Genomic DNA, 17,769 nt, shown 5'->3' on the forward strand with positions numbered 1-17,769 from the left:
CTTTATTGTACAGATAAGGACATGGGGCCACGGAGAGACGTAAGTTGCCTGAGATCACAGAGCTGCTCGGTGGCAATGGTAAGACTCAAGCCACGCAGAGTAGCAGCACGGTCAGCACCCTGGGTGAGACCGTGATGTTTCTGGATGGCCAACTTGAGTCATCTGAAAATGATGTCTGGTACTTACTCCTAGGTGTTTGCGGAAGGACTAAAGAATCCTTCTCTATAGAATGCGCAGTGCAGCCCTTTGTCATGCTCAATAGGAGCTAAACTGACGTCCTCCCCTCCCCTTCCAACTTCTCACCCAGCCATTTGTCAGTGCTCTTTCTCCTGAAAAGTTTACCCACGGTGAAACAGTCAGCTGTGGACTCCAGATAAGGCCCTGCCCCTCCTGTTTTCATGTATTTCATAGTCACTCGGTAGCCTGGAGTCCACCTACCAAAGATGGCCAAGGATGGATGGCTTAAGATGACAATGCTGAGTTCATACCGTGAGAAGACACCAAGAAGGAAATGCTCATCCAGGGAGGAGAGAGGCCAGCGTGTGCAGAGGGCAGGGTGAGCTACAGAGAAGGCTCATGGTCTTGTCCCTCCTCCTGTACCCCTCAACCCAGCCTGAGCTCCCCACCTGCCCTCAGCTCAAACAAACACACAGAGCCACTCTCCTCTTCCTCTCTTTTCCCGCTCAGTCCTGCCCTGGCTCCAGAATAACAGGGCAGCGTATTTCATCCCAAGACGCCAACAGTTAGAAACCCCAAAAGGGAGACTTGTTAATGGAAATCAGTCTCAACTTGCTAGCTTCTTGGAGGCCTTCCAAGTGTTGTTGATTAATTCTCACTTCTCAATACACACACACACACACACACACACGCACGCACACACACATGCTCATGCACACACACATGCTCGCCACTTACCCCACAGGACCCAGTGAGTTAGAACCCTAATCTTACAAGCTTACCAGCCCTTCTGTAAATAATGGCTGTCGGGACAAGGTGACTTTGGGGTAAGAGTTTCCCATTTCAGGGGAAAAACACAAAACTGTTTTTACTGTTCTCCCTCTTCCCAGGATCAGGGCCCTCAGTAAACATTCAAAGGCCTGTGTACCATTAGTCTTTGGGGGACTTAGCCTCCCCCATGAGTCGGCTCCAAGCAAATTAGAGAAAATAAGTGACGCCAGGGCTTTTGAGCACTCACGTATCACCTGGTGGCCTAGCATGGGGTTAAAGGGAAGGGACGGATCCTGAGGTTGAGCACAGATTGTGACATGCTTTTAGACCAGGAAGCTGGAGGCACCATACCTTTGCAGGTGAAACATTTTATGTGGAAATGTTTGGTCTGGACCCGAAGCACTTCACCCTTGCATGGCTCCCCACATTTATGGCAGTGAATGACAGGCTTCTCCGATGGGTGGTGAGGGTCCTGAGGGTGCGCCACTGGAAAAAACCAACAAGAGACCCATGTGAGTAGAAAGCATTCCTACAAAAGGGGTCAATTACGGGCATACATAAATATCCGCATAATTATGTTACCCAATGAGCCACACGTTGATTCAAGAAGGATGAACTGAGCCCCTTCCCCGTGCCATAATCATGAGGATACACTGAAAAATGAGAGAGCTGTGGCTTTAACAGGCCAGAGGGGGGAAACACTTGACTTGTCCCTCTGGGAACCAGCAACCCTCTTTCTTCCTCCCAAACCTCTGTAGGACTACATAACTGGGCCATTAAATATATGATCTTGTATGGTTTAATATTTTGTAATATGTATTTGTCATATGTCTTTATTTTGGTCTAGAAACACCTTTCAGTAAGGAGTTCACTATTGACTGTAAGCTCCTCAAGGATGGGGACAATTTCTTACAGTTCGTATCCCCCCCCCCCCATTTTGTATCCTTCTTCCTTCCCCCCAGCTGGTCAGAGCACAGCAGAATGCTCATGCTCCAAAGGAGCTCAGCAAAGGTTTATTGACTCATTAGACAGCATGTGCTGGCTAGTTTCTCATCTGGTCTACCAGAGTCACCCCTGACCTTCCTCTGGTAGCTCATTTCACCCGCTGGAGGCCTACGAGGAGCCTCCTGCCGTGTGCACATGACCTGATACACACAGCGTGGGCGCTAACTTTTAAAAAAAGAAGTTACCAATAACTATGGGGGTCTCTCCGAACCTCAGTTTCGTTTCCTGTAAAACAAAAGGGATCGGTCGGACCAAGGGACTGCTAAGGTCTTTTCAGGCTCTAAAGTCACATGCTGCGTCTCACTGGCATTGTTCTCCCCGCTTCCAGAGTTTAGCCTTCAGAACGTGGAAGTTACTGAGACTGTCCTGGCCCATAAAAGGCAGAGAGATGACACTGTGGCCTGGAGCTGACCAAGGGTCTTCATTTAACCCGCAATTTCTCCAGCCAAAGAATGCAGAGAGGCACTTTCTGCTAGTTTTTTTTTCCCCCCTCTGATTTGAGTCCTCGGGAGGAAGAACCATGTGATATACAGAAATGTATTACATAAGTATCCACAAACGCAGGAGACGGGATAGGAACAGCGAACCTAAAAATTCACCAGCCAACACAAAGAACAAAGATGACTTTTTTTCCTGCAACGGCAGAGCCAGGTAGGACAGGGGAGAGCTGTGGGCAGATATGCTGACACTTGATTTAGAGAGCCCGTTACAGCAAGGAGCTCCCAGGACACCACAAGTATAATGCCGCATTGTTTCTCTCAGACCACTCTCACGTTCTCATTTTACCTGGAAAGAGGAAGAACGACCCAGTCCCAATAATCCATTACTAGCTGAGTTCTGAGCAACAAGGTGGTCCTTGGGAGATTTTGACTAGGAGCAGGTGTGGTTTCAGGTTAGACACCTGATCCGAATTCTCTGCCCCGGACCTGGGGAGCGTCAGCAAAGGTACCACCATTGTGACACGCCTGCGTGGCCTTCTCTGCCCCCGGGATTGCTCTTGGAAATGTGTATTTACACCAGAAGTCAGCGTTACCAAAGGCAATTAAGGAGGGGCATCCTTTCCAGATTGCTAACAAAACAAAACAAAACAAAACAAAACAAAACAAAACAGACCACTGACTTTTAAAGTGATGTGTAACAAGGCCCCGAATCTATTTACCTGGGCATTAAAAAAAAAAAAGTTTCGCTTGGGGCGCCTGGGTGGCTCAGTCAGTTAAGCATCCAACTTAGGCTCAGGTCATGATCTCCCGGTTCATGAGTTTGAGCCCCCATGAGGCTCTCTGTTGTCAGCACAGAGCCTGCTTTGGATCCTTTGTCTGTCTCTCTCCGCCCCCTCCCCAGAATAAATAAATAAACTCAAAAAAAAAAAAAAAGATTCTCTAGCAATATTTGCTTTAAGTACTGGTGGAAAATATGACTATGAATTTTTGTTTTGTTTCTTAATCCTGCTTCCAGTGAGAATGGAGGAAAGGGATATTTATTGAGCATCTATCCACTAAATGGCAGGCATGGTGCTGAGTGCTGATGCACAAGTCATTCTCTCCCATCGTCACCACCGCCCCCGCCTCTCGGTGATGTGAGTAATACGGTTCCCATTTGACAGATAAGCAAATGGAACAAGTTCTTGAGCAACCTGCTCAGGGAACAGTAAGTAGAAGCTGGAAGCTCGACACCCAGGCCTTTCTGCCTCCCAAACTTACGCTTCTCCCGTACTATTTGTCTGAGTTGCAAACTGTTATGAGTCAGGCAAGGATTTATTTATCCAGGCTCCAGGGCGGTTCTGAAAGCAGCAACTAGGACTTGGCTTAGGAAGGGAACAAACACAGTGTGTGTGATAAAGTATCGCTAGTGGGCGTGGCACCCGGTGAGAATCTGCAAAGCAGCTCTGCGGACCCCCTGAATCAGAACCCCCTGGGGCCATATATCCAAAAATTCCTCGGCCCCACTGAACGAGGGGTGGGAATTAGGGATCTATCGTTTTAGTCAGCTCCTCAGGTGATTCTTACCCACATTCTAGGTTCAGAACGATTTTCCTCTAGAATTGAAACAATACGGATAAGCAAGTTACAAGAAAGTTAACTGAAAAAAGCAATCCATAAGACCATCCTCCTCAGAAACAATACTGGAGCAGAGCGGATCTCTTGGCCATAAGGGAGAATGCATTTTTTTGGATACTGTTGGGCAGTTTCTCTTGATGCTTGAATTCCTTATAGCTAAGCAAGTAAGCCGTGCTGAGTAATGATGAGGGAAGGAAAATATCATTTCACTTCTTGGCTTTCCCCTCTGTCTCAACGAAGGTGCCAGCCCGACTGCCGGCACCAGCCACAAAGGTCAGAATTGGGATCAGCATCTGTATTTTGCAAGCATTTCCCTCTGGAAATATATATTACACCATGTCCTCCTGCCCAGAGGTGACCTTTGTTCTCACCCAGAGATGAGCACAGCCTATATCGTGTCTACTTGGCTTTCCATCATACATCAGCCTCGGTAGGCAGACACATATCAGAACAACGCCCTTGTGAAGATCTGGGCTTTCCTTATTAGAGAATGACAGAATCCAAAGACCAAAAGAAGAGTGTTCATTTCACCCCAACAACATCGACAAAAGAATCTCGCTCCTTTTTAAAGAAGAATAAAGAAGTTCGTTTTACCCAAGTGCCTTTGGCAGTTTGGTTAACGCCACGTGTATGTTCGTTGGCTCAAGTCTACACGTTTTGAAATAACGCTGAGTCAGTCGCGATATGGCAATGACAGTAATTCCACCCTCCTCTTAACGCCTGCTGGCTCTGTTGCTAATTTTTACGCCACTGAGCCATCTTTCAGAGCCTGGCTGGTCCCTTGTTCTACTGATAGGGAGACTTGGGGGGCAAAGAGCTTACATCCCTTGCCCAAAGTTACTAGCAAGTTACTGGCAGAGTCACATCTAACGAGCTTCCTGACTCTTTCTACTGTACCAAGTCAATGATTTACCCTGGAACTTGCATGGACATGCTTAAAATCTTTCATGGCTCATCAGTTCGTTGCTAAAATAAGAATAGTACAGGGGCGCCTGGGTGGCTCAGTCGGTTAAGCGGCCGACTTCGGCTCAGGTCATGATCTCGCGGTCCGTGAGTTCGAGCCCCGCATCGGGCTCTGTGCTGACAGCTCAGAGCCTGGAGCCTGTTTCAGATTCTGTGTCTCCCTCTCTCTGACCCACCCCTGTTCATGCTCTGTCTTTCCCTGTCTCAAAAATAAATAAAATGTTAAAAAAAATTTTAAGTAAGAATAGTACAATGAAATACCAAAAGCATGGTCGCATACTTTCTGAACAGTGAGGAAATATATATGAAGAGCCACGAGTCCATTTGCCCATAAAGGTAAAGGGATTCCTCCACTATGTGATATCCAGTTTGGAGGGATTCTGGCTACTCAGATAAATAGCCCACTGCAAGCTGAAAAGTTTCACGCTGCCTGTCACAGGCAGACCAGGCAAGTCAGTCACATCTCTGAAACTCCATTAAGGACAGAAACCAAAGTGCCATTTTGGATGCATTACTTGTGAAAATGCCTATGAGATATTGCAGGTGGTGAGGCTGGGGGACCGAGATCCGTAAGGCAATCCCAGTAACCTTCAGTGTCCCCAAGCAGAGGCCACTACAGGTATTAAGAAGGCCACAAAGACTAGGGGAAGTCCTTCCTTTTAATCTACAACCAGCCTCGTCTTGCCCAACAGACCAAGGTACTAGACCCCCAGAAACAGAACATCTGAGAAAGCGTATCTGAAACAGAAATCTCCTCAGCAGGTGACAATCACAAACCCATGACAGAGTACGCAGCGTGAATCATGACTTGTCCCGGATTATCTAAGACATTCAGAACCCTCTCCTGGGTGCCCTCCTCTCCCAAAGGCCCCAGCACTCCCTTAGCCAGCCTTTGAAACTACAACGCTTTGTGCCTGATGGCTTTCTGAGCCCTCACATCTGCATTTTGTCATTTCACTCTCAAAGAGCACTAGGAGGCAGGAAGGACAGGAACGGTCAACCCCGGTTAACAAATGGGCAGACAGAGACTCAGAGGGATGAAGTGACTCCGCCACGGTGACACAGCCAAGAAATGGAGTTGTCCGCCAACGAATGCAGTGCTCTCTACACCCAGACAGTCCCCTGATCACTGCCACTCGGAACCCTGTGATCATCCTTGATTCCAGCCTCTTTTCATGTCCCACTAAATTCTCTCCGCTGTCTGAGAGACAGTGCCTGAGCACCCCCTTCCTCTTGCCACCCAGATCCTGCCCTTCACCCCTTTTTCTCAGAGTGTGGAGAGTTTTCTACTCCCTGGTTCTTCTCCAATGTGACCTGCAAAGAGGTGGCACATAAATCCCCACTACGTGTGGGCTGTGCTCGGTGACTTCTTCCAACGAGGGCAGTAGGGACAGGAGGGAAAGAGGAACTCTGCAGTGGGAAAATCTGGTGGGCACTACCTCAGCCAGGTGCTCAAGGTCAACATCAGCAGTGACAGTCACAGTGATAGTCTGTACCTGTGAGATGATGTGGTAAAAATGGGCACTCTGCCTCTGTGATCTTCTTTCCAAAAAAACCCATAATCCTACCCAAGCATGAGAAAATTGCCAGATTGACATTCTACAAAGACCTGACCAGTGCTCTTCAAAATTGTCCAAATCACCAAAGACAAGGAGGCAAGTCCTCTTGTCACAGCCGTAAGAAGCCTGAGATGATGTGGTAACTAAACCTAATGTGGCACCCTGAGGAGATCCCAGAACAGAAAAAGGACGTTGGAGAAAAACTAAGAAAACACGGATAAAATACTGACTTTGGTTAATAATGCATCCATATTGGTTAATTATAATGCAAGGATTATATTAATGTAAAACGTTACTGACCTGGGAAATTTCAGGTATACAGAAATTCTCTGTACTGTACTGTACTGTACTCACATTTTCTACAAATTGAAAAGTGTTCTACAAAATAAAGTTCCTTAAAGTAAAAACAAAATACTTCTGATAGCTCTCTCAGTCCCAGTCCATCAAGCCTAAAGTGCTCTGAGTAGCTTCAGAGATCTTCAACAACACGGTCCCCACCAGCTATTTAGATATCTAAGCTATTTAGTATTTGCAGAGTACTGAGCACTGTGAAAAGTGGTTCTGAACCAACCGCAAAGAATGCACACAATACTCTATGACTTGTTTATATAAATACGCCAATCCCCTTTTGGTTGGGCCCTCTGACCACTCCCTGGTCTACGATCTTCAGCATCCCCAGAGCCTTCACACATGGCTCTGTGCCTCACCTAGAACCCTTTCTTCTTTTCCTACTTGTCCAAATCCAACCTGACCCATGGGGCCGAGCCCAGCTCCCGGCTCTTCTCTGAAGCTCTCACTCTGGTCTGTGTTGATCCAATATTCCATTCTCCCCCACGTCCTCCCGCACTTAATACCTGTATTGTCACCCAGCATCTGACTTTGTCTTGTTTTGTGCTTATTTTGCTTTTGTGTCACAATGCGTCAACCCTGGCCTCACGCAACCGCAAGCTCCACAGCCAATTACTCCAAATTTCTGGTTACTTCTCACTTCACGCATCAGATAATCCGGGTTGCCATCTCTGGACTTCTCAGTTCAATTTCTGGATCAGGGAAAATATGGTTGCCACCCAATACCGTTACTGGAGCATCTCCCGCGTGAAGCTACGGAGTTCTGAATTCACGGCATCTCAGTAGATAACTCCACTCTATTATTACAGCAGGTACTATTTATTGAGGACTTACTATGTTCCGGGCATTAAGAGGACTCATTTATCCTTGTGATCACAGGTCATTCTCACAGATGCCTTATGGGGGTGCTGTCTTCTTATTCCTATAGTGCTGAGGAGGGTACCTCCGCTGAACTGGATCCCTTGTTCAAGATCACACAGCTAAGAAGTAGTCTGCCTCCAAAGCCCGTGCTCGGGAGCACTGCACAGGGGACTTCCACAGGAAAGCCGTATCCAGCACAGAAGGAAATGAGACCAGTGCAACGTACTAGCTAAATTCTGATTACACAGCTCACAGGCAGGGAACACCCAGCTGCATCATAATCCCAAAGGTAACACCTGCTAGTAAATAAGCAGATGGGAAATAGCACTTCAAATATAAAAGGAAATTAGTCCAGGCTGCAGCAATTTATGGGAAAAGAACACTCACAGGGTGAGGGTGATACCGGGAGGAAACGCAGCCTGCCACCAGGACGGCCGTCCCTGTGGCCTCCGCCTTGAGCACGGGCCTGGATTGGAAAAGGGTCTCTTGTTAGGATTCGTCTGGATCTGCAATCACAGAATGATATTCTGCTGGTAAGGTTGGTTGCCGCTTAAAGGTGGGCTTCCTATTCTCCTAGGAGTCTACGTTGCCGAGACTGTTGGATTACCTACAATATTTTCTGAGCTTCTACCCCATTAGTTCCCATTTAATGGTAAACACACATCACAGAGATGCTCCGGCTTCTCTCCACTCCTACTCCCCTTCTTTGTGCTAGAAGGGCACTGCTATTGAGCCCAGGAAGCAAGAAACTCAAGAGTTTACGTAAGTGCATAGAGTGCTTAATTTGCAGTTTACCTAAAAGTCAATTTCCTGCTGTGCCAAGTGGTAGTTCCTTGGAGCTACACACCGTAACCCTGTCATTAGCTGCTCAAAATGATCTTCCTCTTTAATTGGCTTCCACGACCTAATTTTTTTTTTATACCACGTTAGTTTGTTAATCAGGATTATTATGTGGGCACAAAACGCAGGGCTGCCTTGGCACTGACACTCCCGGCAGGCGGGCAGCAGGACGGCTGAGTTCTGGCTTCCCTGCCACCTGTCACCCTCCACTTGTAAGATGTCCGCACACTCAGTTCGCCTTTCTGACGTGGCGCAACAGGTCTGTGCTATTCCTCTCAACTGAAAGGCACAGTCAGCAACCGGTCAGCCGGGCTCCTGCTTATAGAAACGTCCCAGGCTCAAATCCAGTTAATCTGATTCTCGCAAGGCAAAGAGGTCCTAGGATTATGATGATTCAGCCAGGAAGTTTCCTCCTTGTAAATTACATGACGCTTTGGCCCGGATGTGTTACACCTGCCTTCTGTAGAGGAAGGCGAATCTCAGAAAGGGACGTATCGCCGCCTCCTAAAAGAGTGAGTCCTCAGACACACCTCTAGGCTGAGATAACTCACTGAGGCAACACCCTTCCGTGACCTCCGCTAGCCTTTCTTTGACGCACTCAGTAATGTTACTTTGGGGTGCAGTCATTTGCTTAGAGTCCCGCCTCCCCTCCCTCACAGTAATTAGAAAGGACTTTGGATGAGGAGGCCGGATCCCTGCCTCTCAGGCCTGCGTTCCCGCCATGTGCTTCTCTTCCCCCGAGACGGTAAAGAGGGGCTAAGAATACAGGTCTCGCCTCCCAGGTGATCACATGACCTCATCCCCTCCAGTACTACCCTAGCGCACAGAGGTCCGCGTCAGCAGAAACTGTCACCAGCCTGCATGAGCAGGCATGTCTCAGGTATGACAAAAATCCCTTCTGAAATTTGATAGAGCCTTTTAAGGTCAGCCAGGAATCTCACATTGTCCCTTCCCCAGAAAGCCCATTTAGAAATGGATCGAGTCGGGGGCACGTGGGGGCTCCGTCAGTTAAGCATCCAACTCTTGATTTCAGCTCAGGACATGATCTCGCGGTTCGTGAGTTCCAGCCCCACATCGGGCTCTGCACTGACAGTGCACAGCCTGCTTGGGATTCTCTGTCTCCCTCTCTCTGCCCCTCCCTGCTTGCTCTCTATCTCTCTGTCTCTCAAAATAAGTAAACATTTAAAGGCATTAAAAAAAGAAAAAAAAAGAAATGGATCAAGTCAAACCAGTGGGCAGTGGCTTCAGTCGGAACCGGGCTGGCAAAACCCTACATCTTTTTTTTTTTTTTTAATTTTTTTTTTCAATGTTTATTTATTTTTGGGACAGAGAGAGACAGAGCATGAACGGGGGAGGGGCAGAGAGAGAGGGAGACACAGAATCGGAAACAGGCTCCAGGCTCCGAGCCATCAGCCCAGAGCCTGACGCGGGGCTTGAACTCACGGACCGCGAGATCGTGACCTGGCTGAAGTCGGACGCTTAACCGACTGCGCCACCCAGGCGCCCCTAAAACCCTACATCTTTACAGGCTGCTAGAGAGTGACCTCCTTGCTGACCTAGAGACTGGGACAGACCGTGGTCCCCCTGGAGCCATTCTGGGAACATGAGTTTAGAGACAGGATCACGGTCTATTAGCATCCGGGCCTATGGTCACGGGACAGGGTTTAGCTTAGGCACGATACCAATATTGGCTTCCACCCCCAATTCCAACTCCAGACACCTTAGAGGGGTTAAAATAGAAAGAACCAAGACGCAGGTCCAGGTATCCCTGTGAGGTACGAACTGAAGTCTGACAACAGCACAGGAAGCTCCCGGCTGTCTTTGCCTTTTGTTTTGGATGCTTTTACTCACGGCTCAGGATACTACGGGAATGACCGATTAGTTAAAAATAGCATTTTAGACAAACTAATGAAAATGACGGATATGTGCATTCGTACTTCACGATTTATAAAAGGGGTCCAAGTATATTATCTCCCTTGATCCCATCAACTTCAAATTCACCTCATTCTACAGCCATGAAAAGTGACATTCAGGGGCGCCTGGGTGGCGCAGTCGGTTAAGCGTCCGACTTCAGCCAGGTCACGATCTCACGGTCCGTGAGTTCGAGCCCCGCGTCGGGCTCTGGGCTGATGGCTCAGAGCCTGGAGCCTGTTTCCGATTCTGTGTCTCCTTCTCTCTCTGCCCCTCCCCCGTTCATGCTCTGTCTCTCTCTGTCCCAAAAATAAATAAACGTTGAAAAAAAAAATTAAAAAAAAAAAGTGACCTTCAGAGACGCTAAGGGACTTGCCCCACGAGTGGGAAGCCGGAGCTGGTTTTGCTGTGGAGAGCCGACCGTGCACTGCCCGCCCAACTGTGCGGCCAGTGACTTCACCTTGTAGTTTGAGATAGGCCGTGGGGGGAGAGCCGGCGGGGGGGGGGGGGGCGGATTTACACTATGGTTATTGGCAGCCTTTACACATCCAGGCCTTCTCCTGCCCCCCCTCCCAGAGCGTTTACCAGCACACCACGGTGTCTAGGCTATAATGCTAGTAAACAGCAAGATGAGCCTTTTGGTTCAGGTAAATTCCAAATTCTCGAAATCAGAATTTGAACCCTTTCTGAAAAGGCACTCCCATTCGCACTTTGTGAATAAACACAGCAGCTCACCTTGCCCTGGCTCTCTCTGGTGTCTGCACCCACGGTGAGGCGGGGAGGGGGAGACAAACGCAAATAGTTCGTGTTCCCAGCGTCCAACACGCAAAATCAGACACGATTTTACAAATGCTAGAACTGCTCTCTGGGTACGGAGAAGAGATTCTCTTCCGGAGTTTAAGAGAGCACAGACTTCGCAAAGTCTATCACCGGGAAAGAAAAAATATGTTTGAAGTCCTACGCAGGACTGGGGGACAGGGAACAGAGAGACATCAAAAATATGCCTCCATGAAAACGAAATGCAACCTTACCATCCTCGGGAAATAATCTCTCATCAACAGAGTCAACAAATGTTGACCGAGTGATTGCCGCTGCGTGTGCTGTGTTGTGCAGGCACTGTGGGGACTCCAGAGACAGACTACCCAAGCCATCCCTGCCTCTGAAGGCGGGGATCCCAGACATGTGCACAGCCCGCAGCAAGTCCTACCTGGAGAGCCGATCAGAGCAGAGAGAAAACCACTCGGGGGCTTTCCTGGGAGATGAAGGGTATAGGACGGGCACAGACAATATGTAAGGACTTCTGAAGAGACGAGCAAGCACTAGGCTGGGACAAGTGGGTGGAGAAAGTTCCGCTAGAGAGGAGAGAGTGTGATTTGACACAGGGGGGTGGGCTGCAGGTGACAGGGTGATGGGGAGGACAGTTCAGAGAGCAGGGGCTCCATGAGCCCTTCGGGCCTGAAGAGGGGAGAGCCCGGAGCATGCTGGGGGCATGATAGGTCTGGCCTGGCCATCTTCTGAAATAGAGGCTTCATGGCCAAGAGCAACAGAAGGAGAAAGGGGCAACGTTTCTAAGCCCTTGACATTCCTATAAACTCTAGATCCTTACAGCTTAGTAGGGTAGATAGAGGGAGATGGAAGGAAGAGGGTGGGGAGAGAGAGAGAGAGAGAAAAAATGCATGAGAATGAATGCATACGGATACAAGGTAGCGAATAAATCGTGTGCCAGAATTAAATTATAAGAGGAGGAAAGAGAACCCAGAAAAATGCTTCAAGAAGGAAGCACTCCTTTGGCTGTGCGTCAAAGGAAGGGAGGGACTTAAATGAATGGGAAGGAAGAGGAAGGCATCTTAGACAACGAAGGGTGGGACAGGGTGCGTTTGGGGGAACATCTGGAAATCTGGTTTAGCTGGAGCACAGAGCGAAGGGCATCGTGGAATACAGGACAGTGAAAGACGTTTGCCCCTGTGCCTCCTTGGAGGGCAGGTTAAGGAACAAACTTTACAGTTCCTTAATTCTCTCTGGGTGGAGGTCTTGAGTGGAGCGATAGAATCAGAGAATAGTCTAGCTTATCTTTGACGAGCTGTGGTAGGACTGTTTTTCAGCCCACAGTGTAGGCAAACTGGGAGCCCCCTGCCCTCACAGGATGGCGTGCAGGGAGAGGTCACCCCAGTGGGCGAGCCAGTCACCGCACAGGTTCTGGTCAGAGAGATTTGGTGTGAATCCTGGCCGCACCCCTCTCAGCAATGTGATCTCAAAACAAGTTACCTTTCTTCCCGAAGCCTCAATTTCCCCTCCTGTAAAATGAAGATAAATCCTACTTTTGATACTTGGGAGGATACATGAGTTAATGTATGTAAAGTGCTCAGCACTCTTCCTGACAGCTCGTGAGTGTTCAAGAAACGGAAGCCATCGTTGTTTCTGTGGAGTTTCAATGCAGCAACATGGTGGCTCACACCTTAAGGTCCTTGGTCATAAATACCCACGCACTCCACCTCGGACTCAAATATGCTGAATTTCCTGTCCTGCTCTCTTCTGTGACTATTGGCAATGACACTTGCTTTTCTGCTGTGCGATACCCCGCGAATGGTCAATTCACCCAAGGAACCTTACAGCTCCCAGTGTATCCATTCCAGCTTACCCCATCGGGCTGTAAACAGTAGGATTGGCCTTATTAAATTCACATTTCATACAATTCACACAAGTCACCTGTTTAAAGCGCACGATTCGACGGCTTGGGGTATATTCACAGGGCTGTGTGACCAGCGTCACAATCTAATTTTGGAACATTTTCATCACCCCCAAAAGAAACCTCATACCCCTTAGCAGTTACTCCCAGATCCTGCCCCTGTTCGGTCCTTGGCAACCCCCAATCCATTTTCTGTCTCTGTAGATGTTAACCAGCAGGTTTGACTAGTGTGTGTTAGTCTCAGCTTCTCCACACTTGCTCAGCCATCAAAGGGAACGACTGTAGATACATAAGCAGCTAGGATCCACCCAAACCCTCTACACATCTCATACCTTATTGAGGCACGAAATCCTCCCCACTCCCCAGCACATCCCCACCCTAAAAAAAAAAAAAGCCCTCATTATCATTTCATCTCTGCTGCCCTCTTGGGAAAGACCCCATGAAAAGAAAAAAAATATATGAGCAAGATACCATCAGACCCAGTTCATGACTCATGTGGGAATTTTCACACTCACCGCTTGCCCAGAGGGATGTCAACACCAGTGTTGGCACCAGAGATGGGTCAGAAAATTAGAAACAATGAGATATGCCTAGGAGTGATTGATCCCCTCACCAAGCAGGGTGTCTGGGGGACTTACTGAACAGTTAGGGGGAATGTGTCTTCACTGTGGGTCCGTGACTCATTCGCGCAATCCTGTGTCGCACAGCAACCACAATGATAGTTTAGGACAGAATCTGAGCACATCGTTCCACTGACCAAGCCCTCCAAGTGCTTTCATCACACTGCCCAGGATGCCCCCCCGTGGCCCCGGAGCCCTGCCCACCTCTTCAGCCTCCCCAGGAGTCTCCAGCCCCCAGGCTCCAGTTCCCACAGCTTCAGGATCTCCAGATGCCCCCATCCCGCCCCCAAAAGGCTCGTCCCCTAGCTGCTTGCTTCTTCTGGTCTCATCCTAAAGCAGCTTACAGCTCTCAGAGGGCTTTCCCCAAACTATCTACATAAAGGCAGTCTCCCGGCTTTCCCACTACCCTATCTCCTTCCTTGCTTTATTCTCATAATCTAAACATTCTGTGTATTTTCCGTGCTCTCCACCACAAGGCAACTGCCACTGTGTCCCCAGGGTCTCGCACAGTCCTGGCATAAGGTCCACGCTCCCTAAATGTGTGTTCAATCCATTCATTCATTGAACATGAGTCTCGTTCTCTTTCTTCACAACAGCCTCCAGGGGAAACTGCAAGCAAGTTGAATACCTTGGGTTCACGACAGTGTCTATCCATTAGGTAATTCTGGTGATGTCAATACACTCAACTAATGACATAAGATACAATGCTTGCTTAAGTCTCAGGCTCAGAAAAAAAACAAAAGCTGAAGGGATGAGCTTACTGACGGACCAGGCTCAAATCAAGTCTGGCTAAGTTTCGGAGAACCACACAGCAAAGCACAATGGCCAACCGAACGGACCTTTGAGGAAGAACCGAGGTGGCCCCAGAACCTTGGAAATGCTCCCTACGGTGTCCCCAGGGCATGACATGAGGCTGTGGAAGAGTCGGCAGGACCCCTGCAGGCGGGTGGTCCACTTCCTCCAGGAAGAATCTGGAAGAACTTTAAAACCACTGCTTTTACCGGGTCCACAGGGTCCTGAAACCAAGTCATTATTAGATACCTCATTTCATTCCACGGCAGAAAGATAGGGTAGAGTCGTCAGTGGTCCTGGAGCAGCTTGGCATGACAAAGGTTTACAGTGTTGCTCTGCTTGAGGCAAACTGCAAAGAGATTGCCCAGCAGAAATGGGGGGGGGGGCTTCCCGAGTTCCTTAATTTATCTATCTCAGTTCTGTTTATTTACCTGAGTCCTGAAACCAATCTGATGACTTAACTCCACCACAATGAACGCAGTGCCCCTGATTTTACTCAGCCAAGAGGAATGATGACAGTAATACCAAGAACAGACCATCGCGGGGCTCTTGCCATGGCCATGTGCCAGGCATTGTTGTAAATGCTTCATACATATCAATGGATTCAATTCTCACCATAGCCCTATAAAGTTGATGCTTACAATATCTTTATTTTCTGATGAGGAAATCAAGGCACAGGGAAGCTAAATGCCTTGTCCAGGGTCACATAATCAGTAAAGGGTAGAGCTGGGATGTGACCCCGGGCAGTCTGGCTGCAAATCTCCCACTCGTAAACACAACTTGTTTCTCACGTAAACCTCTCAAATCCTGAAGGCTCAGGGGATAATTCTACAAAGCCACAAAGGCGAATGGCAGGATAGTTATACCACAAGCAACAAATGAGAAAGAAACGGACATACACGGGGAAGCGTGCTGGAAGTTCAGGCTCTGAACCTCGTCTCTCCTGGAAATCCTATCCGAAGGCGGTGTGGCACTGCCCTCCATCCATTGCAAATTTCATTCTTCTAACCACCCACGTGTTACTCTCATTTTCTCTGCAAGGGATCTTGGGCCATTCCCTTTCGCTCTGGACTGTGTACCTACCCTGCTACTTTAAAAAAAAACTCTCCAGGTCAACTGACCTTCGTTCACTTTATTGAGCACCTACTGCAAGATCCATGTTTGAAGCCTTTGCAGATATCATCTCATTTAAATTAATCCTGACAATAAAATGTGCAGATGGTCGAATGGTTTTTCTCCAGTGTTTTTACTGTTTTATCAAAGTTTAAGAGACTAGATACGCCTATATTCATAAAAAACCAAATATGTTTCCAATGCATGACAGCAACACTCTACTCCTCCTCCTGCCCCACAGGCAGATGTGTTCAACGTTTGGTGTTTTTCTGGCCTTCAACACTACAGTTCTTTTTTTCTCTTTTTTCTTTTTTTGAGAGAGAGACAGATTGTGAGCAGGGGAGGGGCAGAGAGAGAGGGAGGCACAAAATCCAAAGCAGGCTCCAAGCTCCGAGCTGTCAGCACAGAGCCCGATGTGGGGCTCGAACTCACAAACTGTGAGATCGTGACCTGAGCCGAAGTCGGACACTTAACCGACTGAGCCTGGATACCCAGGCTCCCCTATTATTATTTTTTTAATCGGGTTTTTCGTTGCAGACACAGCAATAAGGCTTTCCAATGCTTAAACTCATCAGATAGCTTACCAAACCTCCCCCACCTGGAGAGAAAAGGGGGCATTCTCAGTACCATTGTTCACTGAAGAAAAAATGGAATCTCCGGCAGGGTAAGAGTTTGGCTCCCTGTCCTCTGGGAAGTAAGCAGCGGAGACGTGTTCATCTGATACTATTTGCCAGCGTTCACCCCTGGGCAGCGCGCCGCCTCCAGGTAAATAAGATGTACCGCCTATGGGCTGCACAACCCCAGAGGGTCCTGCTCCACTACAGGAGGATCAGAACAGCGCCCTGGAGGGAAGCGACGCACAGGCTGTGTAACAAAAGGGCCTTCCCACCTCTCCAAATGCCCCCAGATTGCTTGCACGGTACCGGCCCCCTGCCTAATAGTTTGTATCGGCTTCCCTCTGTGCTAGCAAGCTGCAGCTCTCTGTCTGGCCTTGTTGGCTTGATTCATGTTTCGGCTCTGCCTTCTCTGCCCACTTATTATGCAAACCCACAATATTAGCGCCGCCGCCCTGCGGTCGTGTGGCTTTCGCGGTGGGCGTGGCCTTTCCCTGAGGGCGTCTCCAGTCACACCAGCTCCCTCCGAGGGCAAGAGGCCACTCTTGGCCTCTTGTTTCGAAAGTCCCAGCTCACTGAGAGTCCTGTTGCACACTGCAGGGGTGCCTCTCACTCGAGACGGGAGTGATGGCAGACGTGTCCTGAACCGGAAGAAGGACCACGACTTTCCTGCTATGCTGAAGGCTTGCTATCACAACTCAGCTCTCAGACGTTCCTGAGTGAGGGGTGACTTCTCTCCAAAGCCCCCAAACTACAGTATTTCTGGAAGCGCTCGGATATGTCAAACACGAATGCTATGTATATAGCACACGGTGCCCCACAGACGAAGCAGAAGAGCGGCTGCACTGATGGTGGGTGAGACGATGCCCGACAGGCTGAGCCAGCCCTGAACTTGCCCTTCTCTCCTTGGCCGAGATGCAAAACCGAGGAAACCCAGTGAGCAAGGTGACAGGAAGTGGTGATGTAGAAACATAGGGAAAAATGCTCCTAAATGAAAAAGCAGTTCCAGAAATACCAGGCTTAGAAGCTAATGAGGCCTAAACAGGGGTTTCCTTTGGCTTTGCTGCTAAACTTGAGCCAAGTAGCATTTTACTCGGCATTTAGCAGCGGGGTCAAGTCTTAACTGTTTCAAGCGCCCAAAAAGAGGACACCAAATTCTGGCCAACATCTGTTGAGGATAAAACGATCGCTAAAAGATTCTACGGTTATTTTGTCAAAACTTTTCCAGCTGCAAGGGAAGAAACCCAACTTCACCAAAGCACACCCATCGTACGAGTATCCAAGATAGAAATGGGGGTATCCAAGATAGAATGGGGTGCCCAGGAAAGTACCTTATTCTGTCTTCATCCAACAAAACTTTAGGTTTTCAAACTTCACTTTGACCTAATGAAACATGAAATCAGTTCAACGGATCATGACCCGCGTATTTTAAAACTAGAAGAGAATAAGGTG

The 17,769-nt window shown here is 48.6% G+C and overlaps 1 protein-coding gene across 28 annotated transcripts in view; it reads right to left on the minus strand.

Moving 5' to 3' along the window:
- The window catches only part of ABLIM1 (actin binding LIM protein 1), a 303,758-nt gene that overhangs the window by 140,425 nt on the left and 145,564 nt on the right, over nucleotides 1-17,769 (minus strand). For all 28 annotated transcript variants that reach the window (XM_023240969.2, XM_019813866.3, XM_045040719.1 and 25 more), the window contains exon 2: nucleotides 1,300-1,434. In XM_023240969.2, the coding sequence (XP_023096737.1) occupies nucleotides 1,300-1,434 (135 nt within the window). The remainder of the gene's footprint in view (nucleotides 1-1,299; nucleotides 1,435-17,769) is intronic.

The sequence above is a fragment of the Felis catus genome, chromosome D2 (assembly GCF_018350175.1).
Source record: "Felis catus isolate Fca126 chromosome D2, F.catus_Fca126_mat1.0, whole genome shotgun sequence".
Lineage (NCBI taxonomy): Eukaryota > Metazoa > Chordata > Mammalia > Carnivora > Felidae > Felis > Felis catus.